Source organism: Bos mutus, chromosome 5 (genome assembly GCF_027580195.1).
Source record: "Bos mutus isolate GX-2022 chromosome 5, NWIPB_WYAK_1.1, whole genome shotgun sequence".
NCBI lineage: Eukaryota > Metazoa > Chordata > Mammalia > Artiodactyla > Bovidae > Bos > Bos mutus.
Genome location: NC_091621.1, coordinates 44,014,071 through 44,041,671, shown reverse-complemented (window position 1 = coordinate 44,041,671; position 27,601 = coordinate 44,014,071). Strand labels below are relative to the sequence as shown.

Sequence of the window (27,601 nt, the reverse complement as noted above, 5' to 3'; positions counted from 1 at the left end):
TCTCTAATGTGAAAAGAAGGGAATTGAGGGCAGGGGAATTACTCAGCCACTTGGTTGGTATTAGGGGAGGAGACAGGTGAGCAGGCCAAGACTGAGTGCATACCTCCCTTTTCTACTCCTTTAGGAACATCCATCCCGATCTAGTGTAGGGGGGCAAGGTCTTCTTCCTGCTCCACTGGCCTCCTCTCTCCAGAATCCATCACTGGAGAAGCTCTGACCTCCTGAATAGCTCAGTTCTCCTGTGGGGTTCCAGATTAGAAAACAAGGTTACTTCTCTCATCCAACTGTTAATCCCCAGTGGCTTCCCCTGCTCTTCCTGGTTCATGTCACAAGTGCCTTCTTGCTCAGATCTACCCACCCACACCCCTGCCCCCGGGGTCTTATGAACTTAGAAATACAAACTCATTTAAACATCAAGACAAAAGAAAAACAGAATTGGTGGTTGAATTTTCTGCCATAGAACATTTCCAAATTACCGGCTATTTGGAGTGGTCCTTCTGTATTACTGAGACAAGGACCCAAAAGATTATATCACAGAACCCCGGTGAGCAGCCTGAGGGTGGGGGTGGTAATGAGTCAGAGCGTGGGTTTAGGAACTGAACTTACTTATTTGGATTTTAATTCCAGCTCTGACACTACTCACTCAGTGATTCTCAAAGTGGAGAATGCACCAGAATTACCTGGAGGGGTTATAAAGATACAAATTACTGGGCCCCATCCCACAAGTTTCATATTATTTAGGTCTGAGGTGGGACCCGAGAATCTACATTTCTGACAGTTTATCAGATGATGCTGAAGCCGCTGGTCTACTTTGAGCCGCACTCTCCAGCAGTGTGGTCAGCCGCCTTCCGTGTATATTCCGGACAATAATCGTAGTCATTTGCTGGGGCTAGTGTTTACCTGAGACCCGGCACATTAAGTCCTTGGCATTGTTCGTGGCACACAGCAAATTCCCTGCTCTTATTATTGGATGAAGGGGAGGAATCATTTGGTCAAGACCACTCCTCCCGATGAGAAGCAAACCTGGGACGGAGCCCCGGGGTGCCTCTCTGTCCGGCGGCGTTTCTCTGCTCCCGAGCCTCTTCCTCCAGACTCTGAGCGCTGCGGCCACACGGCCACTGAGCCCGCGCGCCGCACGCTGCGGTTCCAAGCACACGCCGGCGGCTCACGCCTGTCGTCTTTGTGGTGGCCAGGACCCTCCAATCTTTATCGACGCCGAGAGCCTGGCCGCGGAGACCGGCCCCCGGAACTTGCTGAGATCTGGAGAAGCCGGAGCAGCCGGGCTCCCAGCTGCGGCGGCGGGGGCGGGGTGCCTGGGCCCGGGGCAGCCCCGCAGCAAGCCGGCGTTCCGCGGCGCCGAGCAACGCTGGGGAGCTCGGCCCCCGGCACCTGACCGGGGAGGGGCGGGGAGGACGCGCCCCAGCGGCCGTGCAGGGCCCGCTCCGGCCCCGCCCTCCAGGACGTCCCGTCGGGAAACCGGTGAGCTGCACGGCCGCGTGGCTGCGGCTCCGCCCGGACACCACAGGTAAGCGGCAGAAGCAGTCCAGAGCCTTCTCTGGACTTAGAACCCAGAGCCCTCCTGCTTCCTGGGACTTCCTGCCGGTTGAGCTCGCTTCTCCCAAGCCCTTGTGCCCCATCCGCCTCCCGCCTCCGCCGATCTTCTCCTCCTTTTCTTCCTCGCCACCCCCGACAGTGACACGAAGGGGCAGGGCCGGGCTGGGCCATCTGTCGTGGTGGCCTCTAGCTCCTCCCACGGTAGGACTCCCTAAACCTTCGCGCCTTCCTTAAAGGTTGACAGAAAAGCTGGGGTCTCTGGGTCCTGGAGGGGCGGGGTGGGAGAGGTGCGAGCCTCAGTGCCTCCAGGACTCTGCAACCTCTGCCCGTCACCCATGCCCTGGCATCCCTTCTGTGCCCCCATCGCCCCGCGCTGGGCCAGCCGCTGTGCTTAGCTGCAGAAAACTTTTCAGAGAGGTTCCCTCCTGCCCGGGCGGAGCGGCTTCTGAGCAGAACGGGTGAGCGGGCAAGAGAAACGTCCCTGGTGAGGGCAGGGTCTCAGACATCCTCCCTGTGGAGACTTGGGCCTGTAAGGGGCAGGAACTGTGTGCTCAGTATTGTTGGGAGGGAGTCCGATGGGTCATGACTGTGACTGTCACCAACTTCCTGATTTCCTGTCACTTGTTCCAAACCCCAGGCCAACCGAAAGGAGAAATAGTTTGTTACTTGCCCCCAGAGCCTGTCATCCCAGACACTGACCTCTGCAGAGGCTAGGATAGGGCTCGTCTGTATGTATGGGGATGGTGAGGTGTCAATTTGCCAGCACAGCATAAAACAGACCCCTCTATTAGCCAACCACCCCATTGCAACATTCACAAGGAGGGTTCTAACACTGCGCTCTCAGTGCACTGCCAGACCTGCAAATGCAATTTGCAGACACTGCAGGAGGTTAACAACTCTGGACACACCAAAGAACCTGGGGCTTGTGCTCATTTTGCCAGATATGTGTACACTGCCCACGCCCCATTCTCTCGGTGAATGAGCTGTGTCTCTGCCCATTACAGAAAGAGTGAAAAGGATGAGACAGGCAAATGCATGTGATCAATAGTGCAAGCTAAGGTGAGGGGTTTGAAATTTACTTTAGTTCAAGTTATCCAGCAGAAGCCAGAATCATTGCAGGTACTTCCTGACCTCCTGTTCCTTAACAGCACCATTCACTTTAGGCACCCAGAGGTAACAAAACAACTTTCAGGGGCACCAGAGCAGTTAGCAGAGCAGGCTTGTCAATGGGAAGGTAATCTAGAGCTGGAGGAACCACGAATACTGGGCTGCCTGGAAAGCCCTCATCCTTGGTAATCACTGCCTATAGTTAGCAGAACAGCTGACTCCTACCCACATGGAAGAACTCAGGCCTGAAAAGGGAAGCCCTGAGGCATGTCAAAAACTGTCTGAGATCAGAAACATCTCAGCCCCAAATTCAGCTAGGAGAAACCTGAACAGGAGATACGACCTTTGGCTTAGCCCACATAGCCATTGCCTAGAACAGAAATCAGGAATCAAAGGGACAACTAACCCTAGAGCCAAGGCAGTGGGTATAATGGAGGCAGAGAGCTGGCTCAGCTCTGTCACTAAATTAGCTGTCTGACCTTGGCCAAATCACATAAACACTCCCTGGGTGGGGAACAAATGAGGTGTATATGAAAATGCTTTGTCAAAGCTCCAAGCACCAGCCAAGTACAAGGCAGCATGGTGCTATGGTTAAGATAGTGGGCTTTGGAGAGATGTGGGCTTGGGACCAAATTCTGCCTCTGCCATTTCATAGCTGTGTGTCCTTGGTCAGGTTACTAAACCTCCGTGGGCTTCAGTTTCCTTATATGTAAAATGGAAAAAGACAACTGTGTCTTGCTTTGGTATGGTAAGCAGTGATATTAAAAAAAAAGGCTCTGGTATTGTCCTGAACCTCTTCTGGCTTCATGGACATGTTCTGACATCTCCAGCCCTAGAAGTGAACCTGTGGTCCAAAGTGGGTTTCTCTGTCCTGGGGGCACCCAGTGGCTGTGCCAAAGATTGGGTGAACTCGGCTCATCGTACAGCCCTCTGCCCCTCTCTGGGAAAGCCCAACATACCCTTTCTCATTTGATGGAAAGAGAGTGAGGGCTTGAATGAATGAGAGGTCAAGTGCAGGGCAGTGCCTGTCTCTGTGTCGAGCTCAAAGCTGTAATTGTGCTGTGTACAAGGCTTGCCCAGCGAACAAGGATGGCCTCAGTCTGGGGAGAAGAAGGACTGTTACAAGACTCTTTTGTGGCACCTGAGAGCCCTGGGAGGTCAGGTTATTCTCCAGTCTCCTGTGCAGCCTGGTCCTCAGCCCTGGGTAGAGATTTGAAGAAAGGAAGAAACTCAATCCTCACCCTCCGCGCTGCGGATAGAAGAAAACAAAGAACAGACAGATCAGGGCGTGGAATTAACAACCAGATACCTCAGGATGGACGGATGCTGCAGGAATAGGAAGGTTAGGGGAACTAGTTGGGGAAAGGATAGTAGAGGCAGAAGATTGGGGACCAGGATTTAAAGATTTGAGGAGATGAAAGAAAAGGGAACCTAGGCAGCCCAATGTCTAGACCTGTTGATTCTCCCTCCCCCATAAAATCTAGTGGGGAAGTCCTACGTGAAGAAACATGGGCCGTGAAACTTGGAAACAAATATGCCCGATACTAATGGCAGTAAGATGCACTTTAGTCTGAGAAGGCTTCTTGGAGGAGGGGAGTTTCAGGTAAGAATTCGAGAAAAGAAACATAATTTGCTTTCAGTTCAGTTCAGTCACTTAGTCGTGTCCGACTCTTTGTGACCCCATGGACTGCAGCACACCAGGCTTCCCTGTCCATCACCAACTTCCCGAGCTTACTCAAACTCAACTCATGAGTTGAGCTTACTCAACTCATGTTGGTGATGCTATCCAACCATCTTATCCCCTGTTGTCCCCTTCTCCTCTCGCCTTCAATCTTTCCCAGCATCAGGGTCTTTTCCAGTGAGTCAATTCTTTGCATCAGGTGGCCAAAGTATTGGAGTTTCAGCTTTAGCATCAGTCCTTCCAATGAATATTTAGGACTGATTTCCTTTAGGATGGACTAGTTGGATCTCCTTGCAGTCCAAGAGACTCTCAAGAGTCTTCTCCAACACCACAGTTCAAAAGCATCAATTCTTTGGTGCTCAGTTCAGTTCAGTTCAGTCGTTCAGTCGTGTCCAACTCTTTGCAACCCTGAATCACAGCACGCCAGGCCTTCCTGTCCATCACCAACTCCTGGAGTTCACTCAGACTCACATCCATCAGGTCATGGATGTGATGCAATCCAGCCATCTCATCTTCTGTTGTCCCCTTCTCCTCCTGCCCCCAATCCCTCCCAGCATCAGAGTCTTTTCCAATGAGTCAACTCTTCGCATGAGGTGGCCAAAGTATTGGAGTTTCAGCTTTAGCATCATTCCTTCCAAAGAAATCCCAGAGCTGATCTCCTTCAGAATGGACTGGTTGGATCTCCTTGCAGTCCAAGAGACTCTCAAGAGTCTTCTCCAAAACCACAGTTCAAAAGCATCAATTCTTCAGCGCTCAGCTTTCTTCACAGTCCAACTCTCACATCCATACATGACCACTGGAAAAAAACCATAGCCTTGACTAGATGGACCTTTGTTGGCTTTTTAATATGCGGTCTAGGTTGGTCATAGCTTTTCTTCCAAGAAGCAAGTGTCTTGATTTCATGGCTGCAGTCACCATCTGCAGTGATTTGGGAGCCCAAGAAAATAAAGTTTCTCACTGTTTCCATTGTTTCCCCATCTATTTGCCATGAAGTGATGAGACCAGGTGCTATGATCTTAGTTTTCTGAATGTTGAGCTTTCAGCCAACTTTTTCACTCTCCCCTTTCACTTTCATCAAAAGGCTCTTTAGTTCTTCTTCAATTTCTGCCATGAGGGTGGTGTCATCTACATATAAAGGTTATTTCTCCCAGAAATCTTGATTCCAGCTTGTGCTTCATCCACCCGGACATTTTGCATGATGTACTCTGCATATAAGTTAAATAAACAGGGTGACAATATACAACATTGATGTACTCCTTTCCCAATTTGGAACCAGTCTGTTGTTCCATGTCCCATTCTAACTGTTGCTTCTTGACCTGCATACAGATTTCTCAGGAGGCAGGTCAGGTGGTCTGATATTCCCATCTCTTGAAGAATTTTCCACAGTTTGTTGTGATCCACACAGTCAAAGGCTTTGGTGTAGTCAATAAAGCAGAAGTAGGTGTTTTTCTGGAGCTTTCTTGCTTTTTCGATGATCCAGTGGATGTTGGCTATTTGATCTGCTTAGCAAGAACATAAGGAAAATGCTTTGAAGAGGAAAAGGTAGCCAGTGAGGGTGAGGAGCAAACAGGAAGAAGACTGCCAAGGCCATGTTTCTGCTACAGTCAAATGGCGCGAAAGGAATATGAATATGGCCCTTCTAGATTGTGAAAGGGAGAAAGAGGCCTGAGGCAGAGGAAGCTGGCAGGCAGGTTCTGCTGATCCTCCAGATGCTGGGTCATAAGAGCACAGTCTCAAAGAATGGTTTTGAAAGGGCAGAGGAAGAGGAGGATCCAGGAGGCAGAGAATGAATCAGCAGGACTCGGGAGCGTGCATGGAGTGAATCTGACGTTGAAACCCATTTAGAAACTCCATAACTGGGAGTAGAGTAGGGGCAAGAGTAGTGTCCAGGGTTTTGACGCTACTGGCTGCAATGGGGAAATTGGGAAGGCTGGCCAGCTTAGGGGGCAGGCCACAGACCCTGAGTTCAGGGTGTGGCACGTCGAGTATCCAGTGGCCCTGGGTAGAAGTCCTACAGCCAGGAGCCCACCGTACACTGAAGAGAGAAGGGAAAGCTTCAGTTCTGTCCTCTCCCATCACCTGCCCCTCAATCTGAAGATGAGCACAAGCCTTCAGGAATACCCCTTCTGTTAAACACCCCCATCCATCCCTCTCCCCCTGCCAGGTAATGGATGGTAAGACTCAGTTCAAGCTTTTTTTTCCCCCTGCCCCACCCCGGCTTTTTCTCAAACCCAACCTAATTGTCACCAGGGTTCCTAAGTAATTAGGGAATCCCAGCCCTTGCCCACCTAGTGTTCTTCTTCATCCCTAGGTTCTGAGGACGCTCAAGGCTCAGTTTGAAACAGTTACATATCTCTGCCCGACCTGGCGGGACCTGGAGATCCTCTAGTAACAAAAACCTATGAGCTGGTGAAATTCCTGCTTGGTCACATATTATTTTTATTTTTCAGTAACTTGACAAACTTGGACTAGATCAAGAAACCTTCTATGGGCCAAGCCTATTCTAGGTACACAGCGTGAGTCAAGTTCAGTTGGGTTTTTTCCAACAGAAAAAATCTGTGTTTGGACAACTAGAGCTTAAAATGTTATGCAAACAAAAGATGAACCTACATCAGCCCAGGAGAAAACTTGATAGACTTGCTACTGAAATAACTTTCAGTGACTCTTTGGGGGAAAATAAAGCCACTTACTGCAGCTCTAGTGTTGAGGGGGAAAGCTGAAGTGTTTTGAAGGTGTAATTATGGGGAAAAGTGAAAACCTACCAGCATTCTGTAATCAAAAAGGCCAGAGGTGGAAGGAGGGGTTTGGAGGAGATAATTTGCTACTTTGTTCACAGCATGAGAACACAGGAAGTGAAATGCAGGTTGGGTTGGTTTTGATAACTGAGAAAGTGCTGCCTGGGAGGAAAAAAAGGAGAATCGTTTGTCCAAAACAGCCTCTTGGCCCCCCTCCCCACAACCGGTAGCTTGAAATGGACCTGCCCGCTCCCCACCGTGGTGTTAGCTCTGTCACACACCTGCCCCTAGTGAGAGTGGTGACAGCCATCACTTCTCAAGAAACCTGTAATTGAGCGATAGCCTGACTAACTTGAGCAAACATCCCTGTTGGTGGTGTTGCCACTGCTAACTTCCTGGCTGCCACGTCTCTAGGAGGTGAGCAGCTCCCTAGATAAACAGAAAGAAACTTTGTTATAAATAGGCCACCTGGCCAGCAAGGGTGTGTTCCAGGTAGCTGACCCTGGTTCTCACTAAAGCCAAAACTTTACCTGGGAACTACTTTTGTGGCATCTTCAAAGCATTTGTGGTCCTAGGTGAGAACTGGAGGAGGGCGCGCCTGGGGAAGGTGGTGGGAGGAGAGGGGAGGGGATGGGGGGATGGGTAGAGGTTGGAAGGGGGGCATTTTTCAAGAAAACTTAGTACCTCTTATATGTGACAGGGTATCTCAAAAGTTTCAGGAAAGCTTTGTTGTGTGGGATCTTTGTTCTCCAACCAGGGATTGAACCCTGGCCATAGCAGTGAAAGCACTGAGTCCTAACCACTGGACCACCAGGGAATTCCCTTTAGGAATATTTTACGCTTTAATCACCTAAGAGGTATGAATTCTACAAACTAACAAAAAAACATTTGAAAATGTGATTCCTTTCACCTATGTGAATTTTGAATAACAACTTTTCATTTTAATTTTGTATCAGGAAATGTTTATCATCTTCAATGGATGGAGACATTAAAATAATAATTTGTTATTCAAAATTCATAGAAACGAAGTGAAAGAAATTCAAATTTTCAAATGATGTTCTTTGTAAGCCTGTGGCATTTATACTTCCAAAGTTATTAAAGCATAAGATTGTACTAGGACTTTTGGTATACTTACTCTATATATGTATGTATAATAACCAAAATGAAATTTTAACAAAACAATACTTACCCGTATTACCTGTGATGTAATTTTTTTTTTCCTCTAGTCTAGTCTGATCTTTTAAATGATTTTTTTCCATGCTGATTTGCAACACTTTAAATGTATTTCACAATCCTGTAATGAGTTGCAATCAACGGTTTGATAGACATTGGACTGGGTGAAGCCTCAGTTCCCTTATGCCAGTGACAAAACGTAAATTTGTATTCTGACTGGTGAGGCCAGGAAAACAGGTCCAATTTGTTCAGTCTAGGAAATGTTCCCAGAATAAGAGGATTTCTGGTATCATCTCAGTACTAAAATCAAGATGGTCTGATGTTTTGCGATCCCAAGGGTGGCTGGAGGAAAAAGAGTTGGGAATGAAAGTTTAGCAGCAGCAGGAGGGAATGAGTGGTTGAGGGCCTTGGGCATACTTGCCAGTGGACCTCTTGGCCAGTCAGAAGCTGGACCGTGTGAAGCCCTGCTCTTGACAAAGCACTGTGCAATAGGGGCTGTTTCTCCCCCAAGTCTGGTGACCTCCCCGACCTTGCCAGCCACACTTCTGGTAACCGTCTCCTACGCAGAGAGCAGGAATCCTTAAAGCCAAAGTCTTCTGACTTGCACTGGATTTTGTGTCCCTTCGAAGAGACTCTTTCCCATCGCCTGCATGCCAAGCAAACAAACCAGAGTCCCTTACTGCCAAGGCTAATCACAGGTGTCTTGTTTCATTTCAGGATGTGGTTAGTACCTTGAGGAACTGCAAGCACCAGAGAGAAAGCCTTAGACAGTCAGGCTGGATTGAGAGAGCAGATGCCTGGGAAGAGCTCAGTTTAACCCCAAGTCTCTCTTTAGGAGGGAACAAAGGAACAAAAGTGAATCACACCGCGATGCCAAGACGAGGGAGTTGGAGTGACCCAGGTGATTCTGAGTGAGTCAGTCAGGGAGGCCTTCCTGGAGGAGGTGAGTCTTAAGCACCTGGCAGCATCTGATAACTAAGTTTTGTAGGCATATGTTGTTTTATTGTGCTTTACTTCATCTTGCTTCACAGATACAGCCTTTTTTACAAATTGAAGGTTTGTGGCAACCCTATATCCAGCAAATCTATTGCTGAAATTTTCCCGAAGTGTTATTTTTTCATTATAGTATATACTTTTTTTTTTTTTGACATAATGCTATTGCACACTTAGTAGACTATAGTATGGTATAAACATAAGTTTTATATGTCCTGGGAAACCAAAAACTTGTGTGACCCACTTTCTTGCCGTGGTCTGGAACTGACTGCACAGTAACTCCCAGGTTATGCCTGAACCATGCCTTTGTTTCTAACTGTGCTCCCTCTTTCTTGTTGGAGCGGAAAGTAGACAGACAGGTATCAGGGGAGATGCCATGTTCAGATGGTTCAACATTGTTGTAGCAAACACTTCCCCATTCTGCGGCGCTCGGTCTGTGCTTAGCTGGGGCAGTTGCAGAATTGATGAGATGTCAAGTTCAGGCATCAACCAGCCCAGCAACCCCTAGACAGGACACCGCCTCTACATTGAATCTCTGTTTCCTCCTTGAAGCCGTCTTCAAGCCAGCGGGGTACTCTCCTTGTCTGTGCTCTTACTCAGTTCGAATTGTATTACTTTTTGAATAGATAATGTTGTCAGTGTTCAAAGTGCAAAAGGGTATTTAGAAATAGATTTTTTTCCTGTTCCTATTCCCTCCTGGGACCGGTGCTCCCTGAACCCAGTGCCACCAGTTCTTGGTAGCACTCCAGCTAGATTTTAAAATCTGGTGGGGAAAGAGGTGGTCTCACACCTCTCTGTGTCCCTCTGTGTCCTGGCTAGGATGAACTGTCCCGCCTCATCACCCAAGGAAGTTCCCCTAGCACCACACCCTCCCTCCTCATCCGCACTGCTGCTATCTTGGGTCAGACGCCCCTAGTTCCTCTTAACTGGTCATCCAGCTGCCACTCGGGTGCATCTCCTAGACACCCTCCACCAGCTGTCACACTACTCTTCTTGTAATGTTGGGCCACTAATCCTTACTGCTCCCCATACCTCGGGTCAAGGGCAAACTCTTTGCTTTGATGACCTGATTTCAAGCCACCTCTCCAGACCCATCACCTGCTACTCCCATCAGGCTTCATACTCCCACCAAACCAAATTCCTTGGAGTTCTCTGATGGATCATGCTGTTTCCTGCTTCCAGGGCTTTCTATATATTGTTCCCTCTGCCTGAAATGTGCTCACGTCACCAGCCAACTCCTACTTGTGGGTTAGGGCTCAGCCCAAGTTTCTCTCCAGAGGGACTTCACGAACATCACCCTCCGCCACTCAGTGAGTTTACTGCATCCTCTCTCCCTCTGCCCCTGAGGATGCCTCTCTCAGGCTGGGTGCCTCTCTGCTTAAAATTTGACTCCCCCAATTGACTGTACTCTCCTTGAATGCTGGGCTCTCTGCATAGGAGACGATTACCAGTAGTGTGGCTGGCAAGGTCGGGGAGGTCACCAGATGTTGGGGAGAAACAACCCCTGTTGCACACAGTCCTTTGTCAAAAGCAGGGCTTCACATGGTCCTCCCCACAGTGTAGCTTGCTCACCTCCTGGCTGGCCACCGTCTGGCTGAGTACCTGGCATAAAGCAGGAATTCACTTAATACTGGCAGGATCAACAAATCTCCTCTATCTCCCAGACAATACCTAATATAAAATAGATGCTCAAAAAGATTTAATCTTATTCGATTTTTGATGCTGCTGCGGAATCTTTTTTTTTTTTTGCAAAAAGCACTCAACCTGTTTATATACAGCAGGCACTTAAAATGTTTCTCTATACAGTAGATACTCAACATATTTGTGAGAAGTAGGTGCTTAGGTATATTTGCTGTATACAGTAGGCACTCAGCACATGCTTGCTATGTATATGGTAGGCATTCAGTATGTGGCTATATGCAGGCAGAAATTCAGTGTGCTTGCTACACACAAAGCTGCTGGCTTCATGCTTGCTGTTTACGTAGGTGCACAATTTCAGCTTCCTATGCACGGCAGATACTTAGTGTCTGTTTGCTATATGCATGAATCTGAGGTTTTAAAAGAGAACATCTCCCCCCCGCCCAAAGTGACCCCTGTTCCCACTTGACATCATGACAGCCACATGTGCCCCAAGGATCCAAGTGACTCCAAACACTGGGCTTCTCCATAGGCAGCAGCTTGTGTGTTTAACAACACAGCTCAACTGAAGTTCCTTGTAAGTGAGACAGAGTAATGAGTGTGGCTTTGGCCGAAGACCAGGTGCCTGAGGATAATTGCTGGGAAACTGAGCAGCAATTTATTAACAACAACCATAGAAATAATTGAGGGCTCGGTCTGTGCCAGACACTCGGCTGAGTATTTTATATACATTATTTCTGACTTAATCCTCACACCCGCTGTGGGTTAGGTATTAGTTACTCCCACTTTATAGATGAGGAAGTTGAGGCTTAGAGAGATTAAGTCATGTGCCTGAGGGTCACACAGCTACTACTGATAAAAACTAACACTTTTTGAGCATTGACTGGGTGCAGAGACTGCTAAGCTTTTCCGAGAATTATTTTATTGAACTTAATCCTTACATCAAACAACTCTAGGAGGTAGGTAGGTGCATTACTGTTAGAAGCTGCAGATCTAGAATTTGGGCGCAGGTCTGTTGCCACCAGCATCTAGTGCTTACCCCGTGAGCCTTATACTTGCAGAACTATCTACAGAAAGTTTTGCAAACACTCTTCCTCTGAGCCTGGTACCACATACATGAGGGTAGATGCCTGGGGCCATGGTCCTGCCTGGAACGTGCTGTCATTAGAATCTTAGATTTAAAAATTGTTTTTAATTTTTTTAATTAAATATGAGTAGATACAGCAAACATTGATAAAATATGCATAGGGTATAAAGAATAGCAGTGCTGCCCGCAGCCACCATTCACTTTTTTAAAAAAGCTTATTTTGAAGTCCCCCCATGTGCCTTTATGCCCATGTCTTTCCTCCGTCTTCAGAAACTTCTGTATTTTTTTTTTTCGCTCAACTTTGCATCTGTGTTGTGGCATGTAGAAATGGTACATTCTTTGTCACGGTTGTGCAGTCATGTGCTGTGGATATTTCACGCTGTTTATTCATTATAACGCTGATAGACATTTGGATTATTTCTAATTTTTGCCTTTTTTGTGGGTACTACTAGAAATGTTCTTGTGCATGCCTTTGGGCATATGTTTATCTGAGATATAAAACCAGGAGAGGAATTGCAGGGGTCATAGGGTGTGAACATTTTAAATTTTTCTAGAAAATGCCAAATTATTTCCAAAAGTGTTTACATTGATTAAATTTCTTCATGTAGCGTTTCAATGTTCCAGTTTTTCTAGGTCCATGAATGTCAGAATCTTAGGGCAGAAAAGAAACAGGGTCCATTTTCCTTATTATCTGGATGGAGACAATGTAGATGCAGACAAGTAACGTGATTGGACTAAGGTGATGTCACCATTCAGCAGCAGAGCCTGGACAAGAACCGGCAAATCCCCTGACTCTTTTCCTCCACCTGCCTTGGCTCATTTCTCTCTCTCATCCCACCTTCTCAGGCCGAGGCCCCAGGGTGTGGCCACCACGACACCTCGCGCTGTTTCCAGGGCCAGGCCCAGCAGTCGGAGCTGACTTAGCTGAGGTCCCCGTCAGTTCCAGAGGATGAGGCTGCTCCGCAGACGCCACATGGCCGTGCGCCTGGTCATGGTGGGCAGCGCCTTCGTGCTCTTTCTCTTCATCCTGCAGAGGGACGTAAGTGGCAGGGAGCAGGCCACAGAGAAGCCATGGCTGAGGTCCTTGGTGAGCCAGAAGGACCATGTCTTGGACCTCATGCTGGGGGCCGTGCACAACCTCAGGGACTCGATGCCCAAGTTCCAGATCAGGGCTCCAGAGCCCCAGCAGACACTGGCCTCCACCAACCAGTCCTGCCTCCCAGGTTTCTACACCCCAGCTGAGCTGAAGCCATTCTGGGAACGGCCGCCACAGGACCCCAATGGCCCTGGGGCGGATGGGAAGGCGTTTCAGAAGAAAGAGTGGACGCCCCAGGAGACCCAGGAAAAGGAAGAGGGCTATAAGAAGCACTGCTTCAATGCCTTTGCCAGTGACCGCATCTCCCTGCAGAGGGCCCTGGGGCCGGACACCCGACCCCCTGAGTAAGTAGCACCGCATCCCGGGGTGAGGCCAGGATTCTGCCAAAGGCGTGCCTGGTATGTCCACAGCCAATGTAAAGGGCCGACAGGGATTTTATTTTATATCAATATTTATTTATTCGTTTGGCTGCGTCGGGTCTTTGTTGCGGCCCTCCAGCTCAGCAGTTGTGGCATACAGGCTTGGTTGCCCCAAGGCATGTGGGATCTTAGTTCCCCAACCAGGGATCAAACCTGCATCCCCTGCACTGGAAGGTAAATTCTTAACCACTGGACCACCAGGGATGTCCCTGACAGGGATTTTAGAATGTGGGCAAGGGTTTCCTCTAGGCCCTCATTTCTTTTCCTGAGCCACTGTCGTTATCCCAGGGGTTGGGATTCAAGGGCATCATGGTCAGGCCAGAGTCTCAGGGAGACCTGTGAGAGTGAAAAACAATTGCGAAGGTGACAGGACCCAGAAAAAGGAGCTCCTGACGGGGACCACAGCGGGCCGAGGGGTGACGAGGAGTGCCTGACTGCAGCCCACAGATCAGGGGTCTCACCCTCTGCCGAGAGGCTGGAGACCACAGGACTCTGCCGCTGAGCTCCTAACAAAGGACATTTCCCGAAAGCGGCCCTGGTGGTCAGGATTGCTGCTCACCTCCTGGTTTCTTTCAGTGAAGACTCATAGGGCCATGAACTCATTCCAGCTAGTTACTTGAATCTGTTTGTACTTTCGGTCCTGGGCAGTGAACCAGCTCTTAGATCTTTGAGCTGTAGCCACTTCAGTCTGTGCTCTTACTGGCCTCCCATCAAAGGTTTTGTGTCTTTCTCGTGTAGGCGTTGTCATTCCCAACTCAAGAGGAATACTGTTTTTGGCCTTTTCTCACATGGCAGTTAGGGATTTCCCCAGTGGCTCAGCCACAAAGGATCTGCCTGCAATGCTAGAGATGCAGGAGGCCTGGGTTCCATCCTTGAGTCACGGAGATCTGCTGGAGGAGGAAATGGAAACCCACTCCAGTATTCTTCCCTGGAGAATCCCATCGACAGAGGTGGGCTGCAGTTCTTGGGGTTGCAATGACTGGGATGCGACTGAGCCTTCATGCCCACACATGGCAGTTTCCATTCTCAGGTTCTTGATTCTTTAGAGCTGGGAACCTGGAGTTCCTCAGACTTGGACCAAGTATTAGAGGCCTAGAACATGGAGCCACCCTGATTAACCAGGACTCCTCACAGGGAAGCGCAGTGGACCTGAGGGCAGCCAGTGGAGGAGGTCTGGGAGTCTTCTCTGGAGGGCCCCTGAGAAATCTCTCTGACCAGCAGAGGGAGTTTAAAAAGGGCCTTTAGAGACTTCCCTGACAGTCTAGTGGCTGAGACTCCCCGCTCCCAGTGTAGGGGGGCCGGGTTCAATCCCTGGTCAGGGAACTGGATCCCATATTCTGCAACTAAGATTAAAGATCCTGCATATTGCACCTTAGATCCAGTGTAGCCAAATAAATAAATAAGTACTTTTCTAAAAGAAAGAAAGGGCGTTAGGCTGCACAATTCTTTGAGATCCAGCATTGACACATTCCCACCCCCACCTGAGATGGTGTGTCGGGGACGGAGGCAGTGCCGCCTAGTGCCCCAGAGTGGTTGGAGTGGATGAGGATAGAGAAAAGTCACAGGAAAGTGTTTGTGATACTAGTATCGGATTACAGGGAGTTCATGAGGAAATGGGTTCGAGTGGAACCGTTCATTGTAAAGAGTAAAGCCTTTCTTTCCCTCTCACTGAATATGGAATTCGTAGTCACTTTTTCCACATGTCAGAGTTGCCCTTTGTTACTTTCCCTCTGGGACCTCAGCGGGGGGGAATAGGTTTTGGGGTTTTTGGTGGGGATCGTCTGTTTTTTGCCATGCTGGGTCTTAGTTGCTGTACACAGGATCTTTGATCTTAGTTGTGGCATGAGGCATATTTCAGTTATGGCATGCAAACTCCTAGCTGCAGCACGTGCAATCTAGTTCCCCGACAAGGGACCGAACCCAAGTCCCCTGCATTGGGAGTGCAGAGTCTTAGCCACCGGACCGCCAGGGAAGTCCCGAGAGAGAGGTTTTGGAGTGAGTTGGTTAGCACCTGTGCAGAGGCTTAGAGTAGGTGGCAAATAGTGGATAAGCTGGAAAAAGCATGCCGCTACTCCCAGCTCCAAAGGGGAACGTAGGGTGGGGTTTCCGAGGAGCAGAGGAATCTGTGGACAGAGCCCTCCTGCCCCCGGGACTACCGGGGGCCCGGAGAACTGTATCTGCACTTTTGCCCTTGCAGGTGTGTCGACCAGAAGTTCCGGCGCTGCCCCCCGCTGCCTGCCACCAGCGTCATCATTGTGTTCCACAACGAGGCCTGGTCCACTCTGCTGCGGACGGTGTACAGCGTCCTGCACACCACCCCTGCCATCCTGCTGAAGGAGATCATTCTGGTAGATGATGCCAGCACGGACGGTGAGGCTAGGGGGCCCCCGAGGAGGGGCCTGGGGTCTCCCCTGGTACTCTGGGAAAGAGGGCCTGCCGGTGCTCCCAAGGGAGCAGACACTGCCTCGTGGCCTGTTGTGTGGCATCCCAGCTCATCATAAAGGTCAGGAGCAGGAAGAAGGCAGGTGGGTGCTAGGGGGCGGGTAAGCCACATTCCTGAACTTGATTTGCACTTGACCCCTGAAGCTCCAAAAGCTTAGCTGTTTTGGCCTCAAGGCTTCCCTTAGAGCTGCCAAGCCCAACCCCAATTCAGAAATGCAGAAAGTAGGGACGGGCCTTCCCCTCTGTTTCCCACCTACTGGACCATTCTTTTGCTCTTGAAGATTCCATCTCAGAAGCCCTTCGTTGTAGTTGGTAATAGGCAAGTGAGTTTGCTCACCAAACTTCCACAGTTCAAAGCATTTCCACCAACATCTGCTGAGTTATTTGCGCCTGGTGCTGCCTTAGGCGTAGGAGATGACATGACAAATGACAAATTAGACAGATCTTGTCCCGAGTAGGCTAACAGCCCTCATAGTCAGATGACTGCTTACAGCACCAGCCGTGGTGGTGTGACCTGGAACACACCCTAGCGGACATGAGAGGACACGGACTTGAGAGTCCAACACCCAGGAACTCAAATCCTAGCTCTGACTTTTCCTAGCTCTGTGACCTTGGGCAAGATACTTAGCCTCTCTGAACTTCCATCCTCACATTTTGTTTGTTTTTTCAAATATTTATTTATTTGCCTGTGCCAGCTCTTAGTTGAGGCGTGCAGATCTTTACTTGCAGCATGTGGGATCTAGTTCCCTGATCAGGGATCAAACCTAGGACCCCTGCATTTGGAGTGTGGAGTCTTAACCACTGGACCACCATGGAAGTCCTTCAGTCCCTTCTTCTAAAAATGAAGATAATTGACTCCCTTGCAAGGTGGACAAGGGATCAGAGATAGATGGTAAATGAGATTGTTCATGTGCTGTGGAGTACTTAGTTTCCAGTAAGAGCTCCATATGCATTCAGTTCAGTTTAGTTCAGTTGCTCAGTCGTGTCTGACTCTTTGCGACCCCATGAATCACAGCACGCCAGGCCTCCCTGTCCATCACCAACTCCCAGAGTTCACTCAAACTCACGTCCATCAAGTCAGTGATGCCATCCAGCCATCTCATCCTCTGTTGTCCCCTTCTCCTCCTGCCCCCAACCCCTCCCAGCATCAGGGTCTTTTCCAATGAGTCAGCTCTTCGCATGAGGTGGCCAAAGTACTGGAGTTTCAGCTTTAGCATCAGTCCTTCCAAAGAACACCCAGGGCTGATCTCCTTCAGAATGGACTGGTTGGATCTCCTTGCAGTCCAGGGGACTCTCAAGAGTCTTCTCCAACACCACAGTTCAAAAGCATCAATTCTTTGGCGCTCAGCTTTCTTCACAGTCCAAATCTCACATCCATACATGACCACTGGAAAAACCATAGCCTTGACTAGACGGACCTTTGTTGGCAAAGTAATGTCTCTGCTTTTGAATATGCTATCTAGGTTGGTCATAACTTTCCTTCCAAGGAGTAAGCGTCTTTTAATTTCATGGCTGCAGTCACCATCTGCAGTGATTTTGGAGCCCATAAAAATAAAGTCTGACACTGTTTCCACTGGGTCCCCATCTATTTGCCATGAAGTGATGGGATTAGATGCCATGATCTCCATTTTCTGAATGTTGAGCTTTAAGCCAACCTTTTCACTCTCCTCTTTCACTTTCATCAAGAGACTTTTTAGTTCCTCTTCACTTTCTGCCACAAGGGTGGTGTCATCTGCATATCTGAGGTTATTGATGTTTCTCCCGGCAATCTTGATTCCAGCTCGTGCTTCTTCCAGCCCAGCGTTTCTCATGATGTACTCTGCATAGAAGTTAAATAAGCAGGGTGACAATATACAGCCTTGATATACTCCTTTTCCTATTTGGAACCAGTCTGTTGTTCCATGTCCAGTTCTAACTGTTGCTTCCTGACCTGCATACACGTTTCTCAAGAGGCAGGTCAGGTGGTCTGGTATTCCCATCTCTTTCAGAATTTTCCACAGTTTATTGTGATCCACACAGTCAAAGGCTTTGGCATAATCAATAAAGCAGAAATAGATGTTTTTCTGGAACTTTCTTGCTTTTCGATGATCCAGCGGATGTTGGCAATTTGATCTCTGGTTCCTCTGCCTTTTCTAAAACCAGCTTGAATATCTGGAAGTTCACGGTTCACATATTGCTGAAGCCTGGCTTAGAGAATTTTGAGCTCATTTTATTCTTTGTATGGGAGCATTGCACTGTGGGAGACGTTATTTCTGTGTGGCCTGGCTGAGACGTCCACTTGGATTAGAGCTTCACCTGAAAGCCCGAGTGTCCAGGGAGAGAAGAGATGTTTCAGGGCATCCCCAGAAGAGAAAACAGCATCAGCAGAGCTCGAGAGACATTGGTATTTGTGCTGTGGGAAATGACGCTAAAAAGATGTTGAATGAAATTCTTGCATGTATGCTAAATCGCTTCAGTCATGTCTGACTCTTTGCGACCTCATGGACTGTGGCCTGCCAGGCTCCTCTGTCCATGGGATTCTCCAGGCAAGAATACTGGAGTGGGTTGCCATGCTCTCCTCCAGGGGGTCTTCCCAACCCAGGGATCGAACCTGGGATCGAACCTCTTATGTTTCCGGCACTGGCAGGCAGGTTCTTTACCACTAGCGCCTCCTGGGAAGCCTGAATGAAATCCACACCGTGCTAAAAGTATTTATTTAGGGGGAAGAAAATGAATTACTGAAGGTGCTTAAGCTGGAGTGAAGGTGCTTAAGCTGGAGAGTGACCTCATCTCAGAAAGGTGGCAGCTTTAGGGAGGGTTATTGTCAGGAAGAGAAGCAGAGGACCTGAGTCCAGAGAGGAAGTCCTGACAGTCACTCAAGCATGGGATGCCGGGGCCAGAACTAGAAAAGCACTGTAGGACCCCTGCAGGGGGTCTGGGGTCCTCTAGGAGCTATGCCTTCTTCCCAGGTGGCAAGTAGGGTCTGGGCTCTCCCAGTTTGGCTTCCTGTGCCCATGCTTCCATATTGAGGGCAGGAACCACAGGGGTTCCTCCGGCAGCCCAGCTGCTGATGCACCCTTTCCCTCCCCCAGCCCCCTCCTGCCCCCTGGGAAAGAGGACTAGAGCCAGGGAGGACAGAGGGAGGAGGCGCTGAGTATGGCTCTGTGAGCCCGTTTCCTCTGGGAGCTCCCACTTTCCTGGGAAGGGCAGACAAGTATCAGAGATGCATCAAAGGGTCTGGTGGACAGGGAGCAGAGAGATGAGCTTGTGGAAAGGGAGGGGCAGAGAGTCTGGCAGAGAGGGTTGGGACCTGGGAGTGGCCTCTGGGGAATCTTAGGAGCATAGAATGGTTGTAAGGAATGGGAACCGGTGTATCCATTGCCCTCCAGCTCAAACTGGGCTGTCTTGTAACCCTTATTCCCACAACCCTGAGTGGCCCGTCCCTCAGAAGTTTCTCGCCTTGAATCACATGGGGTGGAGTTTTCTAAACTGTCTCAGCTTGTCACTCAGAATTGTGTAAGTAAAAGGCACACTGCCCAGCTGGGTGACTCCTTGGACCAGGCCAGCCAATGACATAGTGCCAGGCTGGCATGGGCAGTTTCAAAAAGGCAGAGTGGCCTGTGCCTGTTAGGGGGACTTGGTAGTAGCTACTCCAAAGAGCCTGCGCCTCTTGGGCCGCCAGACATGTTCCCATTCCTTCTGGTGGCCTCTCCCTTGTTGCCCTGGACTGTCTCATAGAGCCGAGTCCAGCATCTCAGAATCTCCTGTCTGAAAAACCAGAACCAGCCGTTCTTACTTTCTTGGGTCCTGGCCTCCTTTGACAATCTGTTAAAAGCTATGCCCTTCTCTCTAGAGGGCTTCCCAGGTGGCTCAGTAGGTAAGGAATCTTCCTGCCATGCAAGAGTCACAGGGGATGTGGGTTTGATCCCTGGGTTGGGAAAATCCTCTGGAGGAGAGCATGGCAGCTGACTCCAGTATTCTTGCCTGGTAAATCCCATGAACAGTGGAGCCTGAAGGGCTGCAGTCCATGGGGTCCCAAAGAGTCAGACACGACTGAAGCGACTAAGGACGCAGGCGGTCCCTAGAATAGTGCACAGCTGCCACAAGGGTGCACACACCCACATTTGTGCATGTGATTTCAGGGAGTTTGTGGGCCCCAGGATAAACCATCCTACCTTGAGGGCTTTGAGACTTTAGAGAGACTTTCAGCAAAGAAAGAAAAATATCCTCAGATCCACGGTAATCTCTGCAGCCATAGCGGGATAAAGTTCCCCACACGACTGACCATTTGATCAGATTAACTGGCTCTCATTACACACATGAGGGCTGTGTCTGTGCTGAAATTCAATGTCCAGGCTCTCTGTCCTCCTGTCCAGGTGCCCAGCAGCATGGTTTGAGCACAAGTGTACAGGCATTTGATACTAGGGGGCAGGTATCAGAAAGAGGTCTGGAGCCAGGCTGAAGAACTTTTTCTTTTCCTACCTCACAGTCCTTTCCCAGGCTCAGGCTTCCCTCCTGCATGGCCAGGTCAGCACCTGAGGCCCACCCTTGATCTGGCATGTTTCACGAGCTCCCAAAAACTGGCCTTTCCAAGCCTGTCAATCCACCATGCTCCCAACAGGGCTTCCCTTGTCCAAAGCCCCCCTCTGCCCCAGGTGGGGAGGCTGAGGCAGGGAACCTATGCCACCCTCCTGTGGGAATTCACTAAATGAGGGGGAATTCAGACACTTACCAGGGACCCAGAGAGCTGAGCAGAAAAAAAGAGCAGGGTGACTGCAGAGATGTGAGCAAGGAGGCAGAAACAGCACTGGTGCAAACTGAGTTTACAGAGGTGAACAGCGCTGAATCGCAAGACCTTTGTGAGCAGCAGTCAGTGTTGGGACTTTTAGGGGGTGTGTGGTAAAATATACATAAAATTTACCATCTTCACCATTTTTAAGTGTGCCATGCAGTGGCATTAAATATATTCTCATTGTTGTAAAACCATCGCCAGAACTCTTTCAGCTTCCCAAACTGAAACTCTGCGCCCATTAAACAATAACTCCCTATTCCCAGCACCTCAGCCCCTGGCAACCCCCATTCCACTTCCGGTCTAGGAATTTGACTACTCTCAATATCTTGTATAAGTGGAATCATGCAGTTTGTGACCTTTTGTGTCTGGCTTATTTCACTAAGCGTAACATCTTCCAGGCTCATCCATGTTGTGGTGTGTCAGAATTTGCTTCCTTTTTAAGACTGGAAAAGGGCACGACCAATCCACTCCAGTATTCTTGCCTGGAGAATCCTGTGGACAGAGGAGCCTGGTGGGCTACAGTCCATGGGGTCTCAAAGAGTCAGACACGACTGAAGTGGCTGAGCACGCACAGAGCACACACGCATGTCATTGTTAGTATAGTTCACATTTTTTATTCATTCATTCACCCATGGAGATTTGGGATTGTTGCCACATTTTTGGCTATTGTGAATAATAGCCAAAATATTGCTATCCACATGGGTGTACAAATACTTGTTTGACTCCTGATCTCTATTATTTTATTAAATACCCAGAAGTGGAATTGCTGTATCATATGGTAGTTCTTTATTTAATTTTTTGAGAAGCTATCATACTGTTTAGTTTTTTTTTTTTTTAATTTTTGGTGGCACTCTGAAGCATGTGGGACCTTAGTTCCCCGACCAGGGGTTGAACCCATGACCCCTGCATTGGGAGATGCAGTCTTAACCACTGGACCAGCAGGGAAGTCTCTGGATTCTTTTTTTTTTTTTTTTTTATGGCTGAGCCGGGTCTTCATTGCTGCACAGGCTTTTCTCTGCTCATGGAGAGTAGGAGGCTACACTCTGGTTGTGGTGCGCAGGCTTCTCATTGCCGTGGCTTCTCTTGCTGCCGAGCACAGGCTCTAGGGCACTCGGGCTTCAGGAGCTGCAGCACATGGACTCAGTAGTTGCAGTTCCCAGGGCCTAAAGCACAGGCTCAATAGTTGTGGCCCATGGGCTTAGTTGCTTCAGGGCATGTGGGATCTTCCGGGATCAGGGATCGAGCCTGTCTCGGCTGCATTGGCCGGTGGTTTCTTTACCACTGAATCACCAGTGAAGTCTTGGATTCACTTTTTTAAGTGAAACTTTAAACCATTATAGTGACATGATCTGATTTGTGGTTTGGAGAATTCACTGTGGGTGCTGTGTCAAGAGGAGACCGGGGGCACTTCCCTGGTGATCCAGCGGTTAAGACTATGTGCTTCCGCTGCAGGAGGCATGGGTTCAATCCCTGATTGGGGAACTAAGATACCACGTGCCTCGCAGCATGGCCAAAAAATAAATAAAAATAAAAACTGACGCAAAAAAAAAAAAATCTGTGATGAACAAAAAAAATCAAAATTGAAAAAAACAAAAAAGAGTAGATTGGGAAGCGGTGGGGTATGGAATAGAGGTCAGGAGATAAGTTAAGACATTATTGCTGAGGTACAGTGAGGATGGAATACTGGCCTTACTTGCTGATGGACATTGTGGGGAGTGGGAAGAGGGGGAGAGTTTAGCACAATTCCTAGGTTAGAGCAGCTGTTGGGATAATGGTACACAGGGGAGGCTGGGAGGGCAGGTGGGGAAGAAATCTGGGGTTCCATTTCAGGCGTGTTAGGTTTCTGGGTTTTTTGTTTTGTTTTGTTTTTATTTGGCCACGAGGCATGCAGGATCTTCCCCAACCAGGGATCAAACCTGTGTCCCTTTCAGTGGACGCGCGGAGTCTTAACCACTGGACCGCCAGAGAAATCCAGTTTTGTGGTTTGTTAGTCATCCAAGTGAAGATTTAAGGCCAGGAAAAAAGGCCCAGGGGCATCTGCATATAGATGGTATTCCGCACAAGGGACTGAGTCAGGCGTATATAGGGGAGCTCACAGGAGTCTTGTAGACGTTGATTGTGAGGAATGAACCTAAATGAGGAGGCTCTCACCTGGGGACTGTAAGAGAGAATGGATGGGCCCATCTGTCCTCCATGCTCAGCTCTGCTGCACTCCGCTCTGGGGTGTCTGTCCAGTGGGTCCAACGAGGGACATTACTCAGGGGTGTTGTCTCACCCCCTTCAGAGAGCCTGAGGCTCAAGCCCAGAATTCCCAGGTCCCGCCTAGCCGCCAGGATTGGAGAGAAGGGGTGGGAAAAGGGCTCTGTAGAGCTCAGGCGCCCCTGACGTTCGCGGCTCAGTGTGTGGCGGGCCATTACCACAAAACCCACTTCCTCTGATGTTCTGTCTCTGGGTTCTCTCCATCACACGAACTTCCTGTGAGCACAGCTATGTTCTCAGGGGAAACGCAGAGTTCCTCCCACCTCCCTGTTAGAGCCAACGCTGGGGCCTGTGCCTGGAGGATGAGCCTAGGAGCTCTGAGCAGGCAGGACCCAGACCTGCCCGGGACAGTGGCTGGCACCTGGCAGCATGTTCGCAGGTATACCCTAAGTGAGTGCTGGGCTGAAGCTGCCAAATGAGGCTAATTTTGACTCATAAACCCCAGGGACAATACTTCCTATTTCGTAACATTTTAATCTTCACGTGGGTGCTCAGTCGCTCAGTCATGTCAGACTCTTGGTGACCCCATGGACTGTAGCCCAGCAGGCTTCTCTATCCATGGGGATTCTCCAGGCACGAATAGTGGAGTGCGTTGTCATTTCCTTCTCCAGGGGATCTTCCCAATCCAGGGGTCAAACCTGTGTCTCTTGGGGCTCCTGCGTTGGCAGGTGAATTCTTTACCACTGAGCTCCGTGGGAAGCTCTTTATTCTTCACAGAGAAGATTAAATAAGAAAGTCAGCATGGAGGCATCTGGTCCCATGCCTGGCATGTAGTAGATGCTCCAGTATTTGGACACAATGTGTGTGTGTGTGTGTGTGTGTGTGTGTGTTTCAAAGTGGAGAGAGGGACTTCCCAGGTAGTCCAGTGGTTAAGACTTTATGCTTCCACTGCCAAGGACCCTGGTTCAGTCCCTGGTCAGAGAACCAAGATCCACATGCCACATGGCATGGCCAAAAATAAGAAGTAGAGAGGGAGAGATCAACCTGCACAAAAACAGCCCCCAGTTTGTGCGATATGACGCTGGGAGCAAGGCCTAAGCGCTGGGCTGACCCCACACCCCTCGAGAGAGAAAGGACGCAGTCAGCCTTCACTCCTGCCCCACACCACCACTTCTGAAACCACAGGCCATCCATTCTGCACGGTGGGGAACAGAGCAGCTGCACAGATAAACCAAAACAGCACTTAATGAATCATCACTACGATTTGGACTGTTCCAAGATGGATTGCTTCAGAATAGGGTTATTTTTTAAAACTATGTATATATTTTAAATTTTGAGTAAGTGTATTTTATTTTTTATTATTTGTTTATTTGGCTGCACGGGGTCTTAGTTGTGGCACACAAGATCGATCTTCTTGCGGCATGTGGGGTCTAGTTCCCTGACCAGGAATCGAACCTGGGCTCCCTGCATTGGGAGTGCAGAGTCTTAGCCATTGGGCCACCAAGGAAGTCCCTAGGGCTATTTTTAATGCTCTGAGGGTTTCTGACTGATTTACAAGGGTCCTGAAGTGAGCCCTCTCTCAGAATGAACTGGAAATCTCATCAGATACCCCGCCCTTCAAAGAGCTTTCCACACCCCCTCTCCAATTCGGGCGTTGGCCCCTCCTGCAGTCTCCCCCAGCCCTGCGCCACCTCTGGCTGTTCCTTCATCACCTACCCTGCAGTCGCCCGCTCCCTGGGCAGAGAAGCTCACTGCTCTGCCTGGCTATGTAGGCACTGGGTATCTGGGTATCTGGTTTTTAAATTTAATTTAAGAGCTGTTCTGCATCATTTCATCTTCCTAAAAATTCCACGTGCAGAGGAGGTAATAAAGAGGATTAGAGTAAGACTTCTTGCTGCTGCCCCAGAAGCCAGAAATGAACACTTGTGTATGCTCTACCTGTCAGGCTTGCTCTGAAGAGCCTGGGAGACAGGGACTCGGATACAGAGAAATGACTGCCAAACCCTCGTGTGGAAAGGAGGGGAGGCCTGAGACACAGCTCTGAAAATCGGGAGCTGAGAGGGAGCTGAGGCCAAAAGAGGCACATTTGAAACCAAAGAAACACAGCTCTGAGGTCCTGTCTCTAACATCAGAGAAGTCGCCCCGGTACACAGACACAGGGTGGGCGCTGCGGAGCCAGTGGAGTGTCCTGGCAAGGTGGCCATGTGCTGTGGGAACCTCCTCCATCCCCCGACGCCCACCTTGGTCTTTGGTGAAGTTGCTCAGCACAGTAGGTGCGAGAGAGGGTTAAAATGCAGGCCTGCTGGAGGCCTGAGAGTGCCCGGACCTGGCACCCACAGAAGATTGTGTGTGCTTCCCTTGTAGCTCAGTCAGTAAAGAGTCTGCCTGCAGTGCAGGAGACCCGGTTCAGTTTCTGAGTCAGGATGATCCCCTGGAGAAGGAAATGGCAACCCACTCCAGTATTCTTGCCTGGAGAATCCCATGGACAGAGGAGCCTGGCAGGCTGCAGTCCATGGGGTTGCAAGAGTCGGACACGCCTGAGCAACTAAACCACCACCAAGTCACTTCTGTTGTGTCCGATTCTGTGCGACCCCATGGACTGTAGCCCGCCAGGCTCCTCTGTCCATGGGATTTCCCAGGCAAGAATACTGGAATGGGTTGCCATGCTCTCCTCCAGGGGATCTTCCCCACCCAGGGATCGAACCCACGTCTCTTACGTCTCCTGCATTGGCAGGCGAGTTCTCTACCACGCGCGCCACCTGGGAAGTGCGATGGGGAGTTAGGTTGTGACAAGGTGTCGAGCGGGTGGCAACGACCCTGTGCCTTCCAGAGTACTTGAAGGAGCCCCTGGAGCGGTACGTGAAGCAGCTGCAGGTGGTGCAGGTGGTGCGGCAGCAGGAGAGGAAGGGGCTGATCACCGCCCGGCTGCTGGGGGCCAGCGTGGCCCAGGCGGAGGTGCTCACCTTCCTGGATGCCCACTGTGAGTAAAGGGGCCGTCCTGGCTCTGCCCCGCTTCCCTCCCTGGCAGAAGGAAAAGCTGGGACCCCCGCATCACCCAGGCCCCTGCCTGCTCTGCTGTCCCAGGAGCGAAGCAGGCTTGGGACTCCCCCAGATTCTTCTACCCTTCTCTCACCCCATTCCCTAGGATGGTTATCAGGAGGCACGCACAGCCCTAAAACCACTAAAACTAAAACCTAAAACTGTGGTGACCCCACAGTTGCTGGGAGGATGCTCTAGAACCCAGACACTCCTCTCCCCGCTCCCCTGATCTGTACCTCATTCTGAGCTCAGCCCCTCGGACAGGCTCCTATTACCTCTGGGCGCTGTTCGGTGTGGCCCTTTCCACATGGAAAGGAAGGCCTGCTTTTTGCCCCCAAACAACACACTTCCCTTGCTGTTGTCAGGGGGGAAAAATGTCCCCTGAAAGCAGTGATACATATTCTGAGAAGCTGTAGACTTGGAGTCAGAAGACCTGGATTTGTGTTCTGACCCTGCCATTAACTGAGCCTCAGTCTTCTCCTTTATCAAGTGGGATAAGGATGCCAGCCATACTCACCAACAAAATCATCACTCCAGGGGCCAAATCATCTCTGCGGTTCATCAGAAATCCCCAAGGGGTGATTATTCTGCAGCTAGAGCTGAAGCATGAGCTGCAGAGACCCCAGGGAGAGGGGCACCCCCTCATGAGACCCTCACGCGGGTGGGGAGAGTCAACTGAGTGGCTAGCCTGCAGACCCTGAAGACAGCCCTCTACGGCCTCCCTGTGCCTTTGGAGCCTCCATGTTACTCCCCTGATACCTCTGTTCTCCCCTCCAAAGCCATTTGCACCTGTCTGGGAGGAGGGGCAGGGGTAGGCGGGTCCTGGGAGATCTCTGTCCGCTCTCTGTGGCTATGGAGCTTGCAAGTGTTTTCCTGCCTACCACTGGGGAGCGGGTACTTGTCCTCCTGGGGCTCCCCACTGGCCGGGAGGCGCAGGCTGGCTGGGGGGCAGCACCCTGACTGCTGTCTCCTGGCCCCGGCCTGCAGGTGAGTGCTTCCACGGCTGGCTGGAGCCACTCCTGGCTCGCATCGCCGAGGACGAGACGGTGGTGGTGAGCCCAAACATCGTCACCATTGACCTGAACACTTTTGAGTTCTCCAAGCCTGTCCAGAGGGGCCGAGTCCAGAGTCGGGGCAACTTTGACTGGAGCCTGACCTTCGGCTGGGAGGTTTTACCGGCACGAGAGAAGCAGAGGCGCAAGGATGAGACCTACCCCATCAAGTAAGTACCGTAGCCTTGTGGGCCCCCAGGCTGGCCTCTGCAGTCACAGGGACCCGGGCCATCTCAGGTCAGCGTTTATTAGGTGTTGTGTGAAGAGCTTAGCATATTTAATCATCATCCCCTTGAGGTAGCTACTATGATTAGCCTGTTTTGCAGATGAGAACACTGAGGTTCCTGGTAGTTAACAGTTGGCCCCAGACTATACCAGCCTGGAAACTGGGGGAGCAAGAATGCCCATCCCACCAGTTGGCCACAAGCCTGTCCCCCCACCATGGTGCTGTCCTGCCCAGTACATAACAGTTGGCCCTCACTCTCCATCTTCCTTGTGCCAGGCCCTGGGTTCAGGGCTTTCTGTACTTTGTCTCATTATTTCTTCCCTACAGGTAGAAAGGACATGACTGCTGCTTGCAGAGAGATAGTGGGTAGAGACCATTGTAAAACAGCC

At 50.0% G+C, this 27,601-nt stretch overlaps 1 protein-coding gene and 1 non-coding gene across 6 annotated transcripts in view; one reads left to right on the top strand and one right to left on the bottom strand.

Moving 5' to 3' along the window:
- Positions 1-1,385: 1,385 nt before the first annotated feature.
- The window catches only part of GALNT6 (polypeptide N-acetylgalactosaminyltransferase 6), a 38,444-nt gene continuing 12,228 nt past the window's right edge, over positions 1,386-27,601 (top strand). The window contains exons 1-6 of one of the 5 annotated variants that reach the window (XM_070370815.1): positions 1,394-1,525; positions 9,086-9,193; positions 12,815-13,408; positions 15,681-15,853; positions 25,726-25,875; positions 26,922-27,156. In XM_070370815.1, coding sequence (XP_070226916.1) covers positions 12,918-13,408; positions 15,681-15,853; positions 25,726-25,875; positions 26,922-27,156 — 1,049 coding nt within the window. In that variant the 5' untranslated portion in view covers positions 1,394-1,525; positions 9,086-9,193; positions 12,815-12,917. Of the gene's footprint in view, positions 1,526-7,501; positions 7,653-8,967; positions 9,194-12,814; positions 13,409-15,680; positions 15,854-25,725; positions 25,876-26,921; positions 27,157-27,601 lie in introns of those variants that run through there. The other 4 variants (XM_005908702.3, XM_070370816.1, XM_070370814.1 and 1 more) reach the window with 4 other exon arrangements.
- TRNAG-CCC (transfer RNA glycine (anticodon CCC)) lies at positions 24,330-24,402 on the bottom strand. The gene has a single exon. It is a non-coding gene; the product is annotated as a tRNA-Gly (tRNA).